The 24,009-nt window shown below is 41.9% G+C and overlaps 1 protein-coding gene and 1 pseudogene across 2 annotated transcripts; one reads left to right on the top strand and one right to left on the bottom strand.

The window, feature by feature from the left end:
* Positions 1-9,400: 9,400 nt before the first annotated feature.
* On the bottom strand, positions 9,401-17,803 carry LOC105059006 (nuclear/nucleolar GTPase 2-like; annotated as a pseudogene).
* A 342-nt stretch (positions 17,804-18,145) lies between these two features.
* LOC140854238 (uncharacterized) lies at positions 18,146-23,363 on the top strand. Of its 2 annotated transcripts, XM_073249744.1 has the most exons (5): positions 18,149-18,390; positions 18,847-18,900; positions 20,976-21,079; positions 22,317-22,355; positions 22,956-23,363. In XM_073249744.1, exons 1-5 carry the CDS (start codon positions 18,315-18,317, stop codon positions 22,977-22,979), a joined length of 297 nt encoding a protein of 98 aa, XP_073105845.1. In that variant the 5' UTR covers positions 18,149-18,314; the 3' UTR covers positions 22,980-23,363. The 2 variants fall into 2 exon arrangements, with proteins under 2 accessions (XP_073105844.1, XP_073105845.1); XM_073249743.1 differs by having other exon boundaries at positions 18,146-18,390; positions 22,317-23,363.
* Positions 23,364-24,009: the final 646 nt, after the last annotated feature.

Below are 24,009 nucleotides of genomic sequence, written 5' to 3'. Positions count from 1 at the left end.
TTTGGCTTGCCCGTAGCTCCTCTGTCTTTATCCCCCACTACCCTTTGTGGCTCCTCCACACTGTCCCCACCACTCTCATGGCTCCACACGTGCCTACCCCCTCCCACCCTTCTGGTGTTCGTGATTCTCTATACCTCCGACCTGCCATTCCTCACCAAAGAAAAAGAAGAGAATTCAAACAAAATTATTGAGGGTATTTTGAAAATTTAACTTTACATTACTGATAATCTGATTGTCATACCAAATGTGTCAATCAAAATTTTCAAAAAATTTATTGCAACATTATCTATGTGTATCAAATATAGTAATCAATATTACTAATAATTTAATGATGGCAATCTATCCTAAAAATAATCTATATTATTTTCTAAGATTGTCCAGCAATGCACCAAATGCAACCTAAGAGAAAGTCCTCGTGCACCACATGTGATGCAATAAAATTGACGTGGAGCGCACTACTCAATTATATTGGATCATATAATATATTTAATGATGAGATAAATATTTAATGTCGTTTAATTTTTTTTCTAATTTTCAATGATAAAAATATCTTTTCTTCCATAAAATAAAGAAAAAAAATATTATTATTATTTGATACCTTGTATGAATTTTTATGAATATGTATGACATCCTGAACAACATATACGATTTTTTATATTTTTATGATATTCTAAATAATATATATGAGTTCCTGATGTCTTGTATGACTTTTTATGAATATATATGATATTTTAAACAATATATATAATATTCTGAACAATATATATGGCTTTTTGATGCCTTATATAACTTCTTATCAATATATATGATATCCTGAATAATATATATGACTTCCTATGTCTTTATATAATACTCTGCTGGTTAGTATGTCTTCCTGATACCTTATACGACTTTCTGAATAATATATATGACTTTCTATATCTTTATATCATATCATATAAGATATCAAAAAGTTATAAATATTATTCAGGATATCATATATATTCGTAGAAAGTTATATATATTAACAAAAAATCATATAAAGTATTAGGAAGCAATATATATTATTCATATTATATATATTCATAAAAAGTCCATTCCGGATGTCATATATATTGACAGAAAGTCATATAAGGTATCAGAAAATCATATACATTATTTAGGATGTCATATAAAAATATAGTAAGTCATATATATTGTTCAGGATCTCATATATATTTACAGAAAGTCATATATATTATTCAAAATATCATATATATTGATAGAAAGTTATATAAGATATCGAAAAGTCATATATATTATTCAGTGTTGGTGCAAAAATCCGCTTGCGCCGGAGAAGCTGGAGTCGAGGGAGTCGCGGCCGCCGCCGGGACCTGCAAAAGAAGTCTAAACCGGAGGTGGGGTTGTTCCGGCAAGACCCTCTGACGCTCAAGTCAGTTCTCTGCCTCAACAAGGATGGAGTGCTCGAACGAAAATTTTAGCAGAGTTTTTAGGTAAAAACGAGAGCTTATAGAATAACGTATCTGGGGTTTCCCTTTTATAGACGGAGGGGGCGACAAATTGATAGCGACGCCTGTAACCGTCTGGTAGTGGCTTACCAGCGGCAGAAGTCGTGGACGGAGCCCGGCTCCCGTAGGAGCCCGGGCGAGGTCTTCCTTGCTGCAGAAATCGTGGGTGGAGCCCGGCTCCCGTAGGAGTCCGAGCGGAGTCCTCCTTGTTATAGAAGTTATGGACGGAGCCCGGCTCCCGTAGGAGTCCGAATGGAGTCTTCCTTGCTGTAGAAGTTGTGGACGGAGCCCGGCTCCCGTAGGAGTCCGGGCGGAGTCTTCCTTGTTGTAGAAGTGTTGGACGGAGTCCGGCTCCCGTAGAAGTCCGGGCGGAGTCCTCCTTGTTGTAGAAGTCATGGACGGAGCTCGGCTCCCGTAAGAGTCCGGGTGGAGTCTTCCTTGCTGTAGAAGTCGTGGACGGAGCCCGGACGGAGTCCTCCTTGTTGTAGAAGTCATGGACGGAGCCCGGCTCCCGTAAGAGTCCGGATGGAGTCTTCCTTGCTGTAGAAGTCGTGGACGGAGCCCGGCTCCCGTAGGAGCCCGGGCGGAGTCCTCCTTGTTGTAGAAGTCATGGACGGAGCCCGGCTCCCATAAGAGTCAGGGTGGAGTCTTCCTTGCTGTAGAAGTCGTGGACGGAGCCCGGCTCCCGTAGGAGTCCGGGCGGAATCTTCCTTGCTGTAGAAGTCGTGGACGGAGCCCGGGCGGAGTCCTCCTTGTTGTATAAGTCATGGACGGAGCCCGGGCGGAGTCCTCCTTGCTGTAGAAGTCATGGACGGAGCCCGGCTCCCGTAGGAGTCCGGGCGGAGTCCTCCTTGTTGTAGAAGTCATGGACGGAGCCCGGCTCCCGTAGGAGTCCGGGCGGAGTCCTCCTTGCTGTAGAAGTCATTGACGGAGCCCGGCTCCCGTAAGAGTCCGGGTGGAGTCTTCCTTGCTGTAGAAGTGTTGGACGGAGCCCGGCTCCCGTAGGAGTCCGGGCGGAGTCCTCCTTGCTGTAGAAGTCATGGACGGAGCCCGGCTCCCGTAGGAGTCCGGACGGAGTCTTCCTTGCTGTAGAAGTTGTGGACGGAGCCCGGCTCCCGTAGGAGCCCGAGCGGAGTCCTCCTTGCTGTAGAAGTCGTGGACGGAGCCCGGCTCCTGTAGGAGCCCGGACGGAGTCCTCCTTGTTGTAGAAGTCATGGACGGAGCCCGGCTCCCGTAAGAGTTCGGACGGAGTCCTCCTTGCTGTAGAAGTCATGGACGGAGCCCGGCTCCCGTAAGAGTCCGGGTGGAGTCTTCCTTGCTGTAGAAGTCGTGGACGGAGCCCGGCTCCCGTAGGAGCCCGGGTGGAGTCCTGCTTGTTGTAGAAGTCATGGACGGAGCCCGGCTCCCGTAGGAGTCCGGGCGGAGTCCTCCTTGCTGTAGAAGTCATGGATGGAGCCCGGCTCCCGTAAGAGTCCGGGTGGAGTCTTTCTTGCTGTAGAAGTCGTGGACGGAGCCCGGCTCCCGTAGGAGCCCGGGCGGAGTCCTCCTTGTTGTAGAAGTCATGGACGGAGCCCGGCTCCCGTAAGAGTCCGGGTGGAGTCTTCCTTGCTGTAGAAGTCGTGGACGGAGCCCGACTCCCGTAGGAGCCCGGGCGGAGTCCTCCTTGTTGTAGAAGTCATGGACGGAGCCCGGCTCCCGTAAGAGTCCGGGTGGAGTCTTCCTTGCTGTAGAAGTCGTGGACGGAGCCCGGCTCCCGTAGGAGTCCGGGCGGAGTCTTCCTTGCTGTAGAAGTCGTGGACGGAGCCCGGCTCCCGTAGGAGCCCGGGCGGAGTCCTCCTTGTTGTATAAGTCATGGACGGAGCCCGGCTGCCGTAGGAGTCCGGGCGGAGTCCTCCTTGCTGTAGAAGTCATGGACGGAGCCCGGCTCCCATAAGAGTCCGGGTGGAGTCTTCCTTGCTGTAGAAGTGTTGGACGGAGCCCGGCTCCCGTAGGAGTCCGGGCGGAGTCCTCCTTGCTGTAGAAGTCATGGACGGAGCCCAGCTCCAGTAGGAGTCCGGGCGGAGTCTTCCTTGCTGTAGAAGTCGTGGACGGAGTCCAACTCCCGTAGGAGCCCGGGCGGAGTCCTCCTTGCTGTAGAAGTCGTGGACGGAGCCCGGCTCCCGTAGGAGCCCGGGCGGAGTCCTCCTTGCTGTAGAAGTTATGGACGGAGCCCGGCTCCCGTAGGAGTCCGGGCGGAGTCCTCCTTGTTGTAGAAGTCATGGACGGAGCCCGGCTCCCGTAAGAGTCCGGGTGGAGTCTTCCTTGCTGTAGAAGTCATGGACGGAGCCCGGCTTCCGTAGGAGTCCGGGCGGAGTCCTCCTTGCTGTAGAAGTCATGGACGGAGCCCGGCTCCCGTAAGAGTCCGGGTGGAGTCTTCCTTGCTGTAGAAGTCGTGGACGGAGCCCGGCTCCCGTAGGAGCCCGGACGGAGTCCTCCTTGTTGTAGAAGTTATGGACGGAGCCCGGCTCCCGTAGGAGTCCGGGTGGAGTCTTCCTTGCTGTAGAAGTTGTGGACGGAGCCCGGCTCCCGTAGGAGTTCGGGCGGAGTCTTCCTTGTTGTAGAAGTGTTGGATGGAGCCCGGCTCCCGTAGGAGTCCGGACGGAGTCCTCCTTGTTGTAGAAGTTATGGACGGAGCCCGACTCCCGTAGGAGTCCGGGTGGAGTCTTCCTTGCTGTAGAAGTTGTGGACGGAGCCCGACTCCCGTAGGAGTCCGGACGGAGTCTTCCTTGTTGTAGAAGTGTTGGATGGAGCCCATCTCCCGTAGGAGTCCGGGCGGAGTCCTCCTTGTTGTAGAAGTTATGGACGGAGCCCGGCTCCCGTAGGAGTCCGGGTGGAGTCTTCCTTGCTGTAGAAGTTGTGGACGGAGCCCGGCTCCTGTAGGAGTCCGGGCGGAGTCTTCCTTGTTGTAGAAGTGTTCGACGGAGCCCGGCTCCCGTAGGAGTCCGGGCGGAGTCCTCCTTGCTGTAGAAGTCATGGACGGAGCCCGGCTCCCGTAGGAGTCCGGGCAGAATCTTCCTTGCTGTAGAAGTCGTGGACGGAGCCCGGCTCCCGTAGGAGCCCGGGCGGAGTCCTCCTTGTTGTAGAAGTCATGGACAGAGCCCGGCTCCCGTAGGAGTCCGGGCGGAGTCCTTCTTGCTGTAGAAGTCATGGACGGAGCCCGGCTCCCATAGGAGTCCGGGCGGAGTCCTCCTTGCTGTAGAAGTCATGGACGGAGCCCGGCTCCCATAAGAGTCCGGGTGGAGTCTTACTTGCTGTAGAAGTGTTGGACGGAGCCCGGCTCCCGTAGGAGTCCGGGCGGAGTCCTCCTTGCTGTAGAAGTCATGGACGGAGCCCGGCTCCCGTAGGAGTCCGGGCGGAGTCTTCCTTACTGTAGAAGTCGTGGACGGAGTCCGGCTCCCGTAGGAGCCCGGGCGGAGTCCTCCTTGCTGTAGAAGTCGTGGACGGAGCCCGGCTCCCGTAGGAGCCCGGGCGGAGTCCTCCTTGCTGTAGAAGTTATGGACGGAGCCCGGCTCCCGTAGGAGTCCGGGCGGAGTCCTCCTTGTTGTAGAAGTCATGGACGGAGCCCGGCTCCCGTAAGAGTCCGGGTGGAGTCTTCCTTGTTGTAGAAGTCGTGGACGGAGCCCGGCTCCCGTAGGAGTCCGGGCGGAGTCCTCCTTGCTGTAGAAGTCATGGACGGAGCCCGGCTCCTGTAAGAGTCTGGGTGGAGTCTTCTTTGCTGTAGAAGTCGTGGACGGAGCCCGGCTCCCGTAGGAGCCCGGACGGAGTCCTCCTTGTTGTAGAAGTTATGGACGGAGCCCGGCTCCCGTAGGAGTCCGGGTGGAGTCTTCCTTGCTGTAGAAGTTGTGGACGGAGCCCGGCTCCCGTAGGAGTCCGGGTGGAGTCTTCCTTGTTGTAGAAGTGTTGGACGGAGCCCGGCTCCCGTAGGAGTCCGGACGGAGTCCTCCTTGTTGTAGAAGTTATGGACGGAGCCCGGCTCCCGTAGGAATCCGGGTGGAGTCTTCCTTGCTGTAGAAGTTGTGGACGGAGCCCGACTCCCGTAGGAGTCCGGGCGGAGTCTTCCTTGTTGTAGAAGTGTTGGACGGAGCCCATCTCCCGTAGGAGTCCGGGCGGAGTCCTCCTTGTTGTAGAAGTTATGGACGGAGCCCGGCTCCCGTAGGAGTCCGGGTGGAGTCTTCCTTGCTGTAGAAGTTGTGGACGGAGCCCGGCTCCCGTAGGAGTTCGGGCGGAGTCTTCCTTGTTGTAGAAGTGTTGGACGGAGCCCGGCTCCCGTAGGAGTCCGGACGGAGTCCTCCTTGCTGTAGAAGTCATGGACGGAGCCCGGCTCCCGTAGGAGTCCGGGCAGAGTCTTCCTTGCTGTAGAAGTCGTGGACGGAGCCTGGCTCCCGTAGGAGCCCGGGCGGAGTCCTCCTTGTTGTAGAAGTCATGGACGGAGCCTGGCTCCCGTAGGAGTCCGGGCGGAGTCCTCTTTGCTGTAGAAGTCATGGACGGAGCCCGGCTCCCGTAGGAGTCCGTGTGGAGTCTTCCTTGCTGTAGAAGTCATGGACGGAGCCCGACTCCCGTAAGAGTCCGGGTGGAGTCTTCCTTGCTGTAGAAGTCATGGACGGAGCCCGGCTCCCGTAGGAGTCCGGGTGGAGTCTTCCTTGTTGTAGAAGTCATAGACGGAGCCCGGCTCCCGTAGGAGTCCGGGCGGGGCGACGGGAGCTCACCAACAGTTGTTGATAGTCGGAAGAGACTCGCGAGGGTCGATCCTGCCAAGAACTTCGGCCGAGGGTATTTTATGCCCAACACCATTCAGAATGTTATATATATTTACAGAAAGTCATACATGATATTACAAATATATATATATTGTTCAAGATGTCATATACATTCATAGAAAGTCGTATATATATTATTTAAAATATTATATATATTCACAGTAAATCATATAAGACATCCGAAAATCATATATATTATTCAGAATATCATATAAAGATATAACAAGTTATATATATATATTATTCAGGATGTTACATATATTTATAAAAAGTCATACAAGGTATCAAGAAGTAATAATACTGTTCTTTCTTCGTTCTACCGATGGAAAGGATATTTTCATCATAAAAAAATTGAGAAAAAAAACTGCATGATATTAAATGTCTGTCCTATTATTAATTATACTATATAATCTAATATGATTGGACGATGCACTCCACATCAATTTTGTTGCACCGCATGTGGTGCATAAAAAATTTCTCCATGCCCTAATTATTGTTTGGTTGATACCTCAATCACTTGCACAATCAATAACATAATGATAGAGCTTAGATATAAATAACTTGCATGAAAAGTAGCTAAGCACTCCATGTTGGCTTGGCAAAACCATTCTATTTGTTCTCATGCAATTAACGTGGACGCGTTCATATCTCTTTCATGTGTGATCACATCCATAGTTTTTCCTCTTCCAGGTGGTCTAAACTGCTCCTTTCATTCAAGCTACAACTTTCCATATCCTTTCTCCTGTCTAACACACTGCTAGTAATGGAAACCTAGCATATCGACAGTAGAAAGATAGCTGTAATCTAAGATCGGGACTGGAGCCGGGCCAATGTGCATGAGTTATAAGGATTTAAGATATATCTTTGGTTTGGTCGGTGTTGAAGGCCAGGCTGGCCAGCTGGAACTCAGCTGGTCGTGGGTGTAGGATCCTAAAACCCCTTTTAAAAACCGCAGTTTTGCTGGCACCCATCACCCGGAGACTGCCGACGCCGCTATCCTGTCATCTTCCGAATCATGTGGGCTCCAACTAGAGCCCATATTTTTCGTTGTTGAGGATTTATCCTACGTGAAATAATCAGCAGGAGAGAAGGGTTGATATGAATGATTAGATCCAAAACCTAAAAGCGTTAGGTTTTTAGGTTAAGTGGGATTTCAACATATATACCAAGTTCCTTTAGTGTTAGTACTCCATCCTTCCAAATAAGTGGTATCAGAGTCAATAGTTGATGTCTTAAAGCTACAAGGGTGTTGGAATTGATGGCTCTATCAACTACAATAACATACCAGCTAGTATAAGAGTTATGGTAGCTGCAGCATGCCAAATAATTATGGTAAGTGGACTTAATGGAGTTAGGTGCTGGGGAGAGTGATTGATTCCTGTGCTAGAGCAGTAACAGACTATAATGAATCTAGGACATTTTGGGGTTGTTTGATTTTCTATGAGTTTTTCCAAGATAATAACTATAAAATATGACTGTATAATGTGTTTTATGGAAAATAGCAAGTGATCTATTTTTCATAAAACTAAGTTGTCAGATTCATGATTCATCAATTTGACTTAATGAATTTTATGGAGAACAACCAAGTAACCATTTTTGTAAAATTCATTCATTTCAAATTATAAACTTGTTTGAGTAAAACCACCTTTTTATTTATTTTTAATACTTACTGATTTTTATATTAGAATATAAAAGCTAATTGTCAAAATCAAAATTCATACATGTGCAAGCCTTGAGACTATGTTGAGATGAGTCCAATTCTCTTAGGAAAATGATCACCTAGTAGGGATAAAATTGGAAAGGAAGATAAAAGATTTTTTTTTTTCTTCTTCTTCTTCTCTCTGACTGACTTAGAGCCATCCTTTCTAGAAAGTGATCTGTTGACTTAGTCTCGCTCTTTAATGCTTTTTGAAGAGGATGGAAAGGGAGACTCATCAAGATCTACCCCAGACCTAGGAATTTGAAATTCCAACTAAACTTATCTAAGTAGATTAGGGGTGTGACCGAGTCGGGATCCTTTGTAATGCATGTTTTGCACTCGAAGGATAGATCATTAGTGCATGCTTGGATGGATGACATGTTGCCCATCTCTCAATCCGCCTGGTTTGGCACGCCATCCGTGCTGTCCAATTGGCAAAAATCTTTGTCCCCGGCCAGTATTAACATGGTAGACAGTACAGACAAGCCATGGTAGAACCCACAATTTGTTGTTATATATCAAGTGTGCCTTGTCATGTGGTCCTTTGCTGATCTTTAAGCCAAGAAAAGCACGACTCATGGCAAGATGGAATGTGAAGCGTGCATGGCAGACGCGCAAACTAAACCATGCATGGGTGTCACAGAAAGAGACAGCTCTAGGATCCAACGTGTAAGCAGTATAGATAGCACACCACGTAATTGAGGCATGGCCAGCCATTTTCCATCATTCATCCATCTAATAGCTTGTCTGCGAGGGGATGCACCCAAATTTCTAGGCAATCATCAAGAATCTCTCATAAAAGCAGCTAAATTGATGAGGCCCACCAAACTGGCTGGTGTCGAGTCATGTCAAAATCTCATTGGCAAGCAAGTCCTAAGACAAACAGTTATCTTGGCCTAAATACCTGGTAATGTATATCAGGAGTCTTCTGTCCTGCAATACTATGATTGAAATCAGGGACCCTACAGACTCCTGCTCACCAGTCTTATCCCCATACCTCGGATTTATAATCTTTGTACTTTGATGATCATGCAAAAATAACATCCTCCAGCGATATGTGCTGCCAGCCAATGTGCCTCCCCCTTGATTAAACCAGGAAACAATAGCTGATACTGATTGAAAAACGTCACCTGATGGCTTAGAGCTTACAAAGCGTCTCAAGGCACTGTGCACCAGGGCAACCTGTGCAGGACAAGCTGATGGTTAACGTATTATGAGTGAACACTAATAAAGTTGCAAAGTTCCTGTACATTATGATCATAAAACTTATTATTGATTTAATAGATTCATCTGCGTAATAGTTCATAATTGAAAATATTATTTTGAAAACGTAACAAACTGAACTCGTTAGAAACAAAAATCTGTGCCTTCCCATCCATTAAATCGACCCAATGTGGTGGAATAACGGGATCATCGAGTTTCATAAGACTTTGCCTCAACATCTTATTAATCATCAGAGGAAAAATTCACAAGATACAAGCCACAAAAAACTCTGTTCCTCTCCTCTGGTGGGTCATTAAGAAAAGAAATCCTATCTCATTCTAGTACTCCAAAATCGCAAAACCTTTGCCAGCTTCCAGATAATTTTACATGTTCAAAAATCAATTAGCTTACACAGATACAACACAGAGAAGAACAAAGAACGAAGGCCTGTGTTTCTTCTCATGATTCTCCAAAATCCAGGAATGAATCGAGGAACAGCAGGGGACTTTGACTAGACTTCAGTTGGGCTGGCATCTTCTTGAGGGTGCTCTATCTTTTCAGTCTCTGTTTTGCCACCATTGAAGAAGTCCTTATGAGCAGGAACATTCATTAGCTGCTGGGATGATATAATACCAGCAATGGCTTTCATAGCAGCAGCTGTCCGGTCTGTGCTAATTGTTGGTTCTTCGCTTGCATCAGGCGAATCAGACTTTTCTGATGGTTCACCTTCCTCCTGTTGTGGTGGGGGCACAAAGAAGGGTATTTTGCCTCTTTGCCAGTCATGGAGAACCATCTTTGCTGCAGTCATTAGATCAGGCTCACCTCCCTGAAAATCATCCACAAAAAGTTTAGCTCTTCATCCACATCCATCACCTGCTGCAATGTATTCATTGAAATGCAAGAGGCTGGAAATGAAACTCGACATCTTAACTTCAAAAAAAAAAAAAAAAAAGAAAGAAACTCAACATCTTCAATATAACACCGGTAAAATTAAACAAGGGATTATTCAACCAGGTTTTGGAGATGACTACCTATTAGAGTAGAACAAAAATGAGTAGTAGCTAATAGCTGATAATGACTGCTGCATCAAAATAAAAAATTAAAAATAACAAAAGACAAACAAAATACAACTTATATTTAAACAAGGGATTATTTGACCAGACTTTGGAGCTGTCTACCTATTAACATGAGCAGTAGCTAATAGCTTATAACAATCAGTGACTGCAGCATTAAAATAAAAAATTATTAAAAAAAAAAGGACAAAATACAACTTATATTTGCACGGAAGGGGGAATATGATTTATGTAGAAGAATCAACTTGAGGAGATCGGTGCAAGTCAGTGTTTGCATCTATGCAGATTCTTTTTTTTTTTTTTTTGAATTTTAATTTTAAAAATCAAATCCATTTTGCTAAATCAGAATTTCATCTCTTGATCAATTAGAAGAGTTGCTGCTTCAAACATGGAACAGATTGATTGCCTAATTCTGCAGCATAGCTCCTAGCATAAAAAGCTCTCACGCCAAAAGTGGCTGGTCGTGAAATATAGGAACTTGGGACCACTGAGTGCTTCCTCAGATGGTATCATCTCTCCACTTCGGGGTGGGGGTTTGACTTTGGTTGGAGTTGCCCCCCCAGGGTGGGGTGGATAATATGGTCGAAAAGGTGGGGATTAGCCCTCCTAATCTCCATTAAAAAAAAAAAGATGAAAAAAATTAGGAACTTGCATGTAGTAATGGGTCTAAGAAGATAATAATTCACCACAACTTGAAATTTTGAATTTCAAGGGCTTAATTTTCAACCTCATCTCTACCATGCATACTCTATAGTAGTATTAGAAACTGCATGTCCCTACATATGAAGTCCCACCGCCCTCAGATTTCACATGCCTACCAGTATAAAATGCGACAATCAACCGAAAAGGATAGTAAAATCGAAAATCAAAATAAGATATTGGTCAAAATTGATGGTCACAAGATACCACATAATAATGAGATCAGTGCTTCTGGGTGTTATCTAACCAACGCATGCTTCGAGACAAAACCGAGACTCACATTTATGTAAGACTTATAATACTGCAAAGTGCAAAATAAGAGGAGCCCAGCAAATAAGCCAACTGCAGTAGAGATGAGAATGTCGATCTAACATGCTTAGTCTAGGAAGCAAGACATAAGGATTCAGTGTGACATAGAATTGCACCAAGCATGAACAAAATAATGGAGAATCGACTGAGGTGGTGTCGACATAAATGCAGGTTGTATCTGAAGATGCCCTAACGACTACAGGTGCATTAATTTGGGAACGAGTTGGGAAGCAGAGGAGGGCCCAAGCAATACAGACAATTGTTGTGTATGATTCTGGGACTGCAGCATTGTGCACAGCTCACGAACAAGCAGGACATGATTCACAGCAGCAAGTGCATATAGAAAGAGGAAACTGGTTAAGGTGGTAGGTGTTCCATCAGGAATTTACTTATATAACGTATTTGTATATTGATGATCATTAAAAAACTAAGTCATACCTTTAAAAGTTTTCCTGTTGATCTGCACAGCTGGACAAGATAATCATTCTCATCAACCCTGGAATAAGAGTACAAACAATTAGTTCTGGGCAATAAACAACAAATACACCCCCCCCCCACCCACCCCCGTTAAAAAAAAAAAAAAAAAAAAAAAAGTGGCTAAACAAGTTCATTGAAAAAGTTGTCTGATTAATGGGGGAAAAGGACATGCAAGGCAGCTGCCAACAAGATGGGATACCACTTGGATGTCAGGGCTTAACGCAATATTAATGTCTCACAACCATGAAAGACTAAAACCATTTGGTATGAACTTTGCCAGAGCCTTCTATTTTGCACCCATAGAAAGCATGGATCCAGGAAAATAAGAACACTTTGCTGGCTGTTTATAATTACATTGAGAACATCTTCACAATTTTTGAATTAGAAGTTCTAGTAAATAAGAAGTGAAACTTAATACTGTTTTCAGCCACATTGTGTGGCCATATTCTTGCAATTCATTGCTATTACCTGATGAATGTCTAGACTTGAGTGATCGCCACTCAGATAAGAATCTTAACAGGTAAAGCTTAATTATAAAATTAATAGCATGAATTAATTCTGAAAAGCAATGAAACAGTAACTCATTGAGGAAATGCAACAATGGCATTATATTGGTACAATCAATAAACAATGCCATAAACAAAACATATATGAGCATGCATCAAAAACAAAAAGAGAAAAGATGTACCAGTCTTCAATCTGATAAGCTCTTTGCAGATGCTCCTTCTTTACACACTTCAGGACTTCTCCTATGTGTTCTGATGCATCTTCCAAGTTTGTAACACGCACCTAGTAAAGAATCCCAAATTAGCCTACATTCCGCATTTGGCTTATTTTGAATTGAGATTAGCATAATGGCTAGCCCTCTTATATATGCTTTTTGAGGATTCTAAACAGATGTCCTAGTTCATGTCAACACCATATACAAATTATGAATGATACATTGGGCATCTGATGATAGATTGTAAAGAGTGAATACCTGCTCCAACACCTGTATCTTGTATGGTTTGGCATAATACAAACAAGAGGGTAGAGAGAAAGGAATAGAATTCTTAAAAGATGTACAACGATATGGTTACAAGGCTATCCAATTGATCATCCTCATGAGCTAATACAAAGGCCACCAATCGGATCTGATGAGGAGATCCTATTCACCAATAGTTGCCCTATCATTTGGTAATAATGTGCATTTGTTTACCTTACGTAGGTGCACATACCATAATATGGACAAGTAGACTTTTTCTGAGGTCACAATTCTAAGATTAAAAGAAAATATATATTCAAAACAAGAAAAGCACTGCCATGAACTGATGCCATATCAATCAGCAGACTCTGACCATTGAGACAACCGGAATTTGGAGCACCAAAGAGGCCAGAATTCATCAATGTAATGCAAGGTACAAATATATCATGTCAATGCTGATTATTATATATTCACATATCACTAATATGTAGGCACTGACCAAAGCTGCAGTCTTCCTAACACGTTAGTTAGATATTCATGCCATCAGCGATATTAAGTTACTGGAAATAATTTGTATTATGAAAAGCAATTGAACTCCAGACTGAGGCACCTCACTGATGAAATTCTGACCCATGTTTTGCAACCATGCATGGTGACCAAAATAGTAAGATGATTAATTCCAACTTCCAATGGATAGACCACTTAAAAAGAAGGGGAAAAAAAGAGATACCAAGTGATAAATATAATATCATATGCAAGTACATATATTTACAATTATTAGGGCAAAGTAAGATAAACATACGACACCCTTAAGGACTATATCGGTTTCGGAGTCTTTGTTTTGATACACAACTCCAGGACAATCAATTAGAAAGATCCTCTTGGTAAGAGTGATGTACTGCCAAACTTTAGTCTCTCCAGGAATGGGAGCCACTTTGCAGACCTTCAGAAAACAAAAAAGTGAAAAATTCATCCAAATCAGATAAACAACGTTTAACAGCATGAGAAAAACATAAGAACCTTGTTGAAATAATCATAGAAGTCAGAAAATGCAGAAACAATTATCCTGTTCAGCTTTCATATGATTTATCAGTACCAGCCGGTAGAATTAAAATTGATTAAAACAGTGATAGAGAATCTTAGTCCACAACATCCTTAAAAAAGCTGTATCAATATCAAACTACTTCCTAATGCATATTAGTCATCTTTAACCATATTTCAGCATCAGCATACTTCAGCTTAAGATGACAGGAGACGTGAATGCATCAATTAAGGCAGTGGATGGCTATTTATGCTAAAAGTTTGATTGAAGGGGAAACAATTTCCTCATTTAATGTTTAATGCAAGGATTTAGGTCCTAATGAGATGTCCCACATGACACCAAGACGGGGTACTATCCAAAGTGTTGGGACCGGGCACTATCCAAAATATCGGGATAGGGCCGTCCCGCTAGCATCCCAGCATCCCGATCGAGATGTCTCAGGACATCTCCTACCCCAAGTATCGAGAAGGGGCGAGACGACAGCGCATCCTGTTTCATAGAAAAACCCGGACTGTCCCATCCCACAAGATTTAAAATCTTGGTTTAATGCTTAATAAAGTTTTAAAACAGGAAGATGAAAATCATTTTACAAAATGGTCAAAATAGAAATATTAAGCTTGATGCATTGTATAACTGTATGTCTAATGGGTTGAGTGAAGATGCTAATGCTGGCCTAGAAAGCTATAAAAGGAAGCCTTTTCGCCTATGTAAAGGAAAGCAAAAGCTTTTACTAGCTTATTTACTAGGACACAATCTCATGAAATCACTTCTTTTCTGCATCCCAAAAAGACTAGGCTTATGAACTTCTTTTTCAAAGTGTGCTGCCATGAAGTTTTACATATTTATAAACAGCCAAGCTGTTCTCTTTCGTGTGGCTAAATCAAGCAAAAATGTGCCATGTAGCATCATGGAGGGAACTTAAAATTAGTCAACTTAAAAAGGATAAAGCAGGATCTTTGAAAGTGAGAGTGATAATTACATTTTTTGTGCGTAATGTATTAATAACTGATGACTTCCCAACATTAGGATATCCAACAAATCCCACTGATATGGCCTGCTTGTCACTCTTCAGACGGGCAAACTGCCTCAATACTGATAGAAGAGAACCCTGTGGCATGCAAAAAGTAACTCGGGAATGATATAATCATAAGAGCCAAAGAATGAGCTACAAGCAAGCAAGTGAAAAGAAATAACATATAAACCTTGCCAAAGGATTTGTTGATGCTTGCATGGAATGCTAGTGTAGGGTATTCTTTTGATAGCAGCCGTAGCCATCCTTTTGTTGCCCATGCAGGAACTAAATCACACTTTATTGTTAGGAAAAATAAACCAATCAGACCATTATTCAACTTTTAAAAAGGATTTGTAAGTAAAGGCCAACAAAAATCTAACTCCAAATGTAATATTGCAAACACAAACTTGTTAAGATAACGAACCTTGTTCAGCAAAAGAATCATGTGCTTGTGCTTGCAGTGCTCCTTCAAGTGTTTCTCTAAATGATGGCACCTTGTTCCTTGTGGATCCCTAACATCTAATACCTGTAATCAAGGAGAACGATGCAACTAAGCAAACAAATATGACAATTTATGTTAAACACATAACTATGTTGAACATTTGTGATGGCATCATCTGGTCGCTTAGTTAAATATCATATACATGAAAGCTTTCAAGACTAACTTATAGGAAACTCTTCAAGCCAGCAATTAAAAGGATACTTAGATGTGTATATGTCACCCCAAGCGCAGTCTAAAAGTATGTCATGTCTCTTCCAGCAACGAAGCTGGCATTCAAACATGGATGCATCTACGGTCATTCTCCAAATTTCATGCACCAGTTCAATACATCTCCAACCTCCCACAACATGCTCCCACAAATGCTGGATACTTCAAAATTTACTAGCACAGATATGCATTATGATACAAATTGGCAGAAACAAACCTGGACAACTACATCTGAAGAATCAATAACTTTGTAGAGTTCCCCCCAGATACGCTTGCTCTGGCCCTTTTCAAACATTGTGTGCCTGACCAAGTCTCTTAAGCCATATTCTTCATCCTCCTCCCGAGATTACCTAGCAGCAGATTTCTGCTCAAAGGCATCTACAAAAAATCAACAAACCTGAGAATTACATATAAAATTAGAAGGTTTTGGTCTACTCTTTACCATAAGGTAATATATGGGAACCAGAACTGCAAATTTCCAGCAAACCTCATATTTTCTAGAAGGTACAATTTTAAATCTAGTCAAAGGCATTCAGCAAGTAAACAATTTCACAAAAGATTAAAATTTTATTTAGTACCTTGAGACCCATCTGCCTTCTTAACCAAAGATTCATAATCACATGCCAAAAGCTTTGGGCGTTTTCTTTTCCTCTTCGGTCCAAATGCATCCTCAAAAGGCTCTGTATCAAGAAGATGTGCCTTTGCTTGCTGCATAGACAAGCCAAGCAAAAGAATGACTCCACATTAATAATTTACATTAAATGGTGCTTTCATTGGCATTTTTCATGAACATAAAGGAGAAATTTAAAACTTCCTTACAGTTCAGAATTAGCATGCAATTTCATGTGAGTCCAGTTGATTTTCATGCTTGATCTAGATGAGCTACTGACACAAGCTAATTTAGAGAATGCCTTTTTCTTCTCTTCACAAATAACATCGTTATCTATTCTATAACCCCCCTTATAAGCTAATCCCAATTTCACACTTATGTAGCTCTAAAAATGTCAATTCAGATTAATAGCATATTAAGTGATTAAAAAGCAAATTTGGGAAGATGCGGTATAATTGGAAACACCAAATTTTAGGAGCTAATGTTGCAATATGCATGTCTAAAATAGGGGGAAAAATCAAGATGATAGCAGCAGTGTATAGACATTATTAGAAACATTTCTTCTTTCAGATAAACTGATCATCAGTAGAAGCAAAAGGTCGACCAAACTTGATAGACGAGGTTGTGGTTTATGTCAAAGTTTAAGTGCATGCATATAAGGCAACATAAAGAAGTTCTTACCTTTTGGTGGTCATTTAAAAGGGACAGTGGTATTTCCTCTCTTTTAGTATGACATTGTAGTTATTCGAAAGTCGGTTTTGAAGCTCCTCACGAAAAAATTCCAGTTCTTTTTGGTTCACGCCCGTGTGTTACCTGAAATTCAAGAAAGTGGTCACATATAACATGAACGAATCTGATAATTAATCATGAAATATCAGTGAAAAGCTATCCTATCAACAACCCAAACAATGAAGAAACTTAATTGCAAGAGGTGATCATCTTCAAAATTGAATGCCTGAGTGCAGCATTGGTAGATCCCCATGTTAAGATGTAATGAAATCCTCCCAATTATTGGCAACATCGTGAGCCAATTTTGAAGAATTAGAACTGAACTTCACTTGCTGCATCTAACAATTTGATTTTCTCAAATATTTGCATAAACGTTTAGAATTTGACGATCAAATGCATGCCATTGGGTATAATTTGTGCAGAAATTCTTTTCTTGAAAACTTTTTTAAAATGTTCGTCGTACAAGGTTTTGATAATAAAATTCAGGATGACAAAAAACCCCACCACATCAACATATATTAGAACAGATTAACTAAAGGTGCTTTGGCTCTTCTTTACATAAAACCAGCGAAAAAGATGTAAATGGATTGAAGAGCGGTCGAGGAGGGCTTACCGAACCACCGTCGGTCGGGCTCGATGCGCGTGTTGGGGAGCTCCTTGGACTGGAGCTCGTGTTTCAGTATCTTCCCCTTCGAGTCCCGCTTGGGTCTGGAGTTATACATCTTGAGCAGCCGCACGGTGGCGGCCGTCCGAGAACCCTTCGTATCCGTTCCATTGCTGCGGTTCACATCCAGGGAGTGCTTCGGCTTCCCTGAGACGTTAACCTTCTTCTCCTTCTTCTTCGCCATCTCCGCCGCTCAAAAAGCTGCCCAAATCGAACGAAAACTGAGAAAAAGGAGTAGAAAGCTAGGGTTTTCCGAGCGGAGGTCCGCCGGGACAGGAAAACTAGGGTTTCGGAGGAAAGGGGGAGAGCGGGGGAGGAGGAGGGCTCCCGTTATTTGGCTGGGGAGGACGAACACGTGACATCACGTGACAGGTTTAAGTGAAGAAGAAAAGGCGGTGAAGTATCATTGAACCGGCGTTCTCGACGGTCCAATTGGCCCGTAAAGTGGCCAGCTCTGCACGTGACAAGCACATGCAATTTTTTTCCCCTCGCCACCAACTTTGGATCGATTAGGCAAGGGTTTTCGAATAAAGACGGGGTAGCAACGTTTAAATAATTAGAAGCTCGATTAGGGATCCTTAAGTAAAGTTTTCCTTAACTAACAATTCGCCGACTTCTTTAAGATTTGTCCTTTAGGGACTTTTAAATAATAAAGATGCAGTTAGGGACCTTTGAAAATATTCTTCCCCTCCTCTCTCCTGTTGTTCTCCATTTCTTCTCTAGAGATAGGAACGAAAGAGGAGCCGAGGGCTAGAGGACCTGACCCAATAGACGGCGAACCGGCGGCGGCGGCGGCTGCGGCTGCGGTGACGGTGACGGCGGTAGCGGTGGCGACGAAGGGATGTTGCCGAAGGAATGGACTCCGCCTTGTGGGAGCCTCTGCACGAAGAAATACGCCAATCTCGTCCAAATTCCATGTTCGCCCTCCTCTCTCACTTTCTCTTCTTGTTCTTCTTTGGATCAAAATTCTCTTTAATTGAATCAGAGGAACGGAGGCTTTTTTTTTTTTTTTTTGGCTTAAAAGAAATATTTCGACCAATTTTTAAAATTCTTGTATGAAATCGTAAGAATTAGAAAAAGAATTTCCATGTTGGCGTTGACTCGGAATGGAAATATCCCGGGAGAATATCTTGTGCTCTTTCTAGCTCTTGGAATCTCGGTAATTTACCAAGTTGTGAAATTTAGGGCAAGAAAGGGAGTAACTCATTTCATCTTTAGGCTTTCGCTATTCAATCCCATTTGGTTGCTTGTGCAGTACATTAGACTGAATTAGAATGTGGCTTTGTATACCAAATCAGTTCTTGTTTAGAATATTACGAGTATACTTTTTTTTTTTTTTTTTAAGAAAAAATGATCTTGAGTTGCTTATGCAGGGAGAGTTTTCTGCAAGAAGGGTTGTGATACTGATGGCGAGACCTGGGAAGAATGTAAAAGTCACACTCTTTGCATTCTCAAAATCTTGTTCTCAATATTTGAATATATTTTTTAGTTTCATTACTTTATTTTGGTGTTATGGAACCCATTCTTGAAAAACTATATTTTATGGGATTTGTAGTTTTGTAGACATTGGCTATCTGTTATAAGCAGATAAAGATATGGACTGGACTTTAGAGTGAATTTCTTTGAATTGGGTACTATAACCTAAAGTGAGGAACTTAGCTTAAGGAGGAAAGAATAGAGAGAGCTGCTGGATGTACTTGTGCATGAGGTGAAAGCCGCCTACACACGCCATCGGATTCACCGACACATGCATGTAGGTTTAGGCATTTGCTTTTCTTAGAACACATGAATACAATTATTTGTCATTCCCTTTTCTGTAATATTTATTGTTTATGTGAAAATGCCAGCAAATTTTATTTCTAGTGTTGGATAGGAAGTTTTAAGTTGTCTTGAAGTGCCTGTACTTTAGAAAAAATGACAATTGTCTTCCTATACCATATAATAAGAGTACTGAAATTTGGAATGTATTCATTCCCATGAAGAAATATATTAAGTGTTAGAGGCAACAGGTTTACCTTGCAACTCATTGTGATCGCAGTGGGAACAGGATGATGAATGGGACGGGCTGGATCTTATCCAGTGCCCCCTGTGAATCAAGTGCCATTCACAGGGTTGTGGGATCAGATCCAACCTCCCACCCACTGCCCCACACTCCTGCTTCCCATTGCGATCACAATGGATTGTGAGATAAATCATTTCCATGTTAGAGACTAGTCAACAATACCTTTATCTGAGAAGACTTGTTTCCATATAGATATTAATATGGGGATTTGCTGTCCTTTAGTTGATGGGCAGAGACTTTCCTACTTATCATCTCTTTGACCAGAGGTACTCTGGCGAAATGTAAGTTCAGTAATTCATTGAACAAGAGATATACATCTTTCAAATGCCCCAAGCAAATCCATAGATGCATTGGCTGATGGAGGAACAGCCTTTTCTGCAACCTTGTTAAGACACTACCATTTGGAAACATTCTACCTCATCATGGCATAATTCATCCTTCATCGTTTATCATAAAAATCATAATGAACTTTAACTAGTTGATGAGGAAAATCAAAATCCATCTGTACAGAGTCTACAGATAGTGTCCCTAAAAGCGAATATGCTATACATATGCTTTAAAACATTCATAAGCCTAGCTAGTGTTTTGGACTTAGCAATTTTGGGAGATTTAATCATAGGTCTTGGTTTAATGTCAGAACTTCAATATGTTTGCATCATTTTTTTCTCCATTTATATTCTAAGCAAGTCTCAATAGGATAGGGGGTGTCCCAACCTTCCTGTCCCGTTTCTATAAAAAATGGGATCAGGATGGGGTTAGGACTCTAAAACGCATCCATGCGGGGAGAGAGGAAAAAAAGGAAAGAAAGGAAGATGAAGAAAGGGAAAAGGTCAAAGAAAAAAGAAGAAGAAAAATGAAAGAAAGGAAGGGAGAAAAAAAAGAAAGGAAGGAAAGAAGAAAAGAGATAAAAAGAAAGAAAGGAAGGTATAAAAAAAGAAAGAAAAAGAAAAGAAAGGAAGATAGAAGAAAAAGAGAGAAACGAAAGAAAGGAAAAAAAAGAAAGGAAGGAAGGAGGAGAGAGAGAGATGGAGGATATCTATCAGGATGCATGTCCGGGACTGTTGTTGGGATGAGATGGAATAGTAGGCATCCTGTTCCTTGGAGATACTGACACCTCCATCCCATGGAATTTAAAATCTTGATTCCAAGTTAGCATCTTTGCTACTTCATTACCAAAAACTATCATTTCACCTTGTAAACTGGAAAGTTTTGTATATTTCTTTTTTGTATGTCTCCTATTTTCAAATCATTGGTCTAGGTTATGGCTGAAAGCAAATAATAATGTTTAGTTTCCTATTTGACAAAAGAATGTCATCTGCATATGATCGGATTTTATTATTTTTTAATCTTCGACATACAACTTATTCTTTTCTTTTTGAATAATTCTTTTTCTATCTTCTGTTTCTGGTGACCTTTTTTGGTTACTTTTCAAATATTCAGGTCTAGGAGAGTGCAAAAAGATTTGCTATAAGGATCCCGTTTTCAAGGACCATCAATGGAGTGCTTATATTGACAGATCTCCAGGAGATGACAATTATTCTTTGGTGAGTCTCCCTCTCTCTTTGCAGACTGGATTTTACATTATCCACGATGATGTTGCTTGACATGATAATATGGTTTACCTGACTACTTCGAATTGAATTAGATATTTTGGTGGAAGAAACCCTTCAAAGTTCAAACAATAACTATCATGCGCGCATGTATGTACTTGCTACTATATGTGCTTTTGCATTGACTTTCCTTCAACCATACCATGCCATTTATGTGTGGTACTGAAACACAATTTTGCATCTCATAAACCTATTAGCAATTCAAACATACAACTTGAAGCACGATAAATTGGTTCCAAAGTTCCTAACCTCCAATCGTTGTGAAACGTCAGAATATAATTGGATGAACAAAGATAGGCAAAGCATTGCAAAATTAAAACTTTAGGGCCTAATCTTTTTTTTTTTTTTTTTTTTGGTTGGGGTGGGGGAGGGGAAGGGGGCAAGAATTGTAGGGCCACAAAATGGTAGTAGCAATTTAGTGAAATGCCAAAAAATGCCCAATGCATAAGAGAATGTTTTAAACTGGAAAGTAATCGATGATGAAATGCTACTTTTTGGAATGAATTGAAAACAAACAAAATTAGCAAACAAGGAGGGCTACAGAAATTTTTCTAGGGATAAGTACAATAAGTGTTTTCTAAGAGATGAGGTAACAAAAGATTAAGTGGTTCCATGAACCACATCAAAGGTATTTTAGTTCATAAGGGCCTCAAGTAGGTGTATAGAACAGCTTGATCAAAATGGAAATTTGATTGCTAGTGTCAAGTCATCTGGTAAATGGGTCAGTGACCTAATCTAGGTGACTTTATTTACTTTTAGATGGTGGGATCTCACAGATGGCTTCAGAAATATACGATATCAAAAATCTTAATTTCAGAATATTTGCATGTTAGATTTTCTAATAAAACTAGTATTCTTTTCACTGTTCTTTATACATGACCAATGGATGTTTTGTTTTCATTCATCAAGGCAAAGGAAGCATCGGTATTACTTTGTAATTGAACACCTTGGACTCCTTTTAAGACCATAAAGATTGTTTGCAACTTTGCATGATCATATTATAAAGTTTAAAAGATTCTGACACCTAGTAGATGGGTCTGTATCTCTGCTTTCAGATATTACTGCTATTTCAAGGGAACTTATGACATGACATAGCAGCTGATTCTGTTGTGACTTTACTGCTTGCATCTTTCATTTGTATCAAGTACTATATCTTGTTTTGTGCATGCAGGAGTGCTTCCATGCCTGTGTTTCTGGCTGTGGTTTCAAGGTTAGTGTATTAGGAAAATTTATATGGTGCATTCTCTTATTTGATAAAGTTTTATGTCAAAATTTTTTCTTATATTTTAGATGTGATTTCTGGCTATGACAATCAATGAAAGCTGTTCGAGTATTTTGAAGTTGATCTTCATATGCTGCATGAGCCCTTTTATTTTTTAAGGTTGAGTCGGAAAAACAATCATTTGCTGTTGATATTTGTAAATAATAACCCAAATACATTCACATTCTTTATCAAACCGTATCAAGGCAAACTTGAAGACTTAAACAAGTCTAACTATCATCCAAGATGAGACAAAAAGAAATTTGGGACTTTCAATGGCTTAAACAAACAGGATGGGCAGGGTATGGATGGGATGTTTGTGTGTGTTTTGCCTCATGGTCTTGGTTTTATTTATGCTAAGCAGTTGTATCTGGGTTTAAGTGCTCATGGTAAATCTGGAATCAGATTGATAAATTTCTCCAGTGCTGCTGGAGGGATTTCTTCTTCCCTCTTTTACATAAATATGTTCACCTAAGGAGATTATAAGGAGAACTTTGTGCATGACAAAGGCATATATGACTGATGAGGCAAAATCCCTCCTAAATGCAGATGGTAAATGGTGAGTGCTTTTGAGTGATTGAAGAATGCTATTTGAATGCTGGGGGATATAATGCATGCTGCAAGTTGGGGTGAAGGCCGTTCTATAATTATGCAAATGGTGTTGGAAGCAGATGGACTTTATTTACTACCTACCTACCTATCTATGTAGCTATTTATTTCTTTGGAAAAAGTGGTGTATATGATAAACTACTGAATAAGGATCCCTAATCAAGATGCCCAAGGACAAGTATTTTTCAAGTAAGGTCGTCAAGCTAGGAGACAGGATGCTGATTGAAGCACAGCGCACATCTTAGAAGCAGGGTTTGTTAAATTACCATGACAAAACCACTCCTAAACCATGCTCCTACTCCTATTCCCTATAACGCTTTGAATCATAAACAAAACAAAATTTTATCATTCCCTTTGTCAAATCTTCTGCACCCAAACTTTTGTTCCTGCTTTTTGATTGTGAGAGCTTTATAAATTGTGAGCAAAATAAACAAATATGTAACAATAAGGGTGACTATGCCTTAGGAATCTACGGTTGCAGCATCCTTTTGTGGTTTTCAAAGATGATTATAGCAAAATTTAATGTGTATCAAAAATTGTGATGTTGGCAATATTAAAGTGGCGTGCACAGCATCAGATGGAATACAAACATGGGGATGATGATGTGAATTTTATTAAATGTGAAAAAAATGGTAAGAGATGACTTCCACAGACTTTAAGCTATGTTGAAACCGACAAAGTGCATCATATGCTGGTCATTTGTGTTCAAAGAAGATCAGAACAAGTGTTGGTTGATAAGGGCTTTTGATCTTGTATTCCACTCAAAGGCTTCAGAATCAGTTGCGAGACATGATTTGTAAAGCTCCACTACAGTGGAAGGGTTTTACTAAAATGTTTCGAAGTTTATATCTGTTTTCGTTTTTCTCTCGTCCATTTATACTAATTCTCGATTTCATATCTCTAAGTTCTTGATGGTACCTTCAGTATGAAAAGAAATGGTATAGACCAAAAAGAAAAACCAGGTTGAGCTTGCATTACCCCGACATATTATTTG

The sequence above is a fragment of the Elaeis guineensis genome, chromosome 16 (assembly GCF_000442705.2).
Source record: "Elaeis guineensis isolate ETL-2024a chromosome 16, EG11, whole genome shotgun sequence".
Classification (NCBI taxonomy): domain Eukaryota; kingdom Viridiplantae; phylum Streptophyta; class Magnoliopsida; order Arecales; family Arecaceae; genus Elaeis; species Elaeis guineensis.
This window is presented reverse-complemented; position numbering and strand designations above follow the sequence as displayed.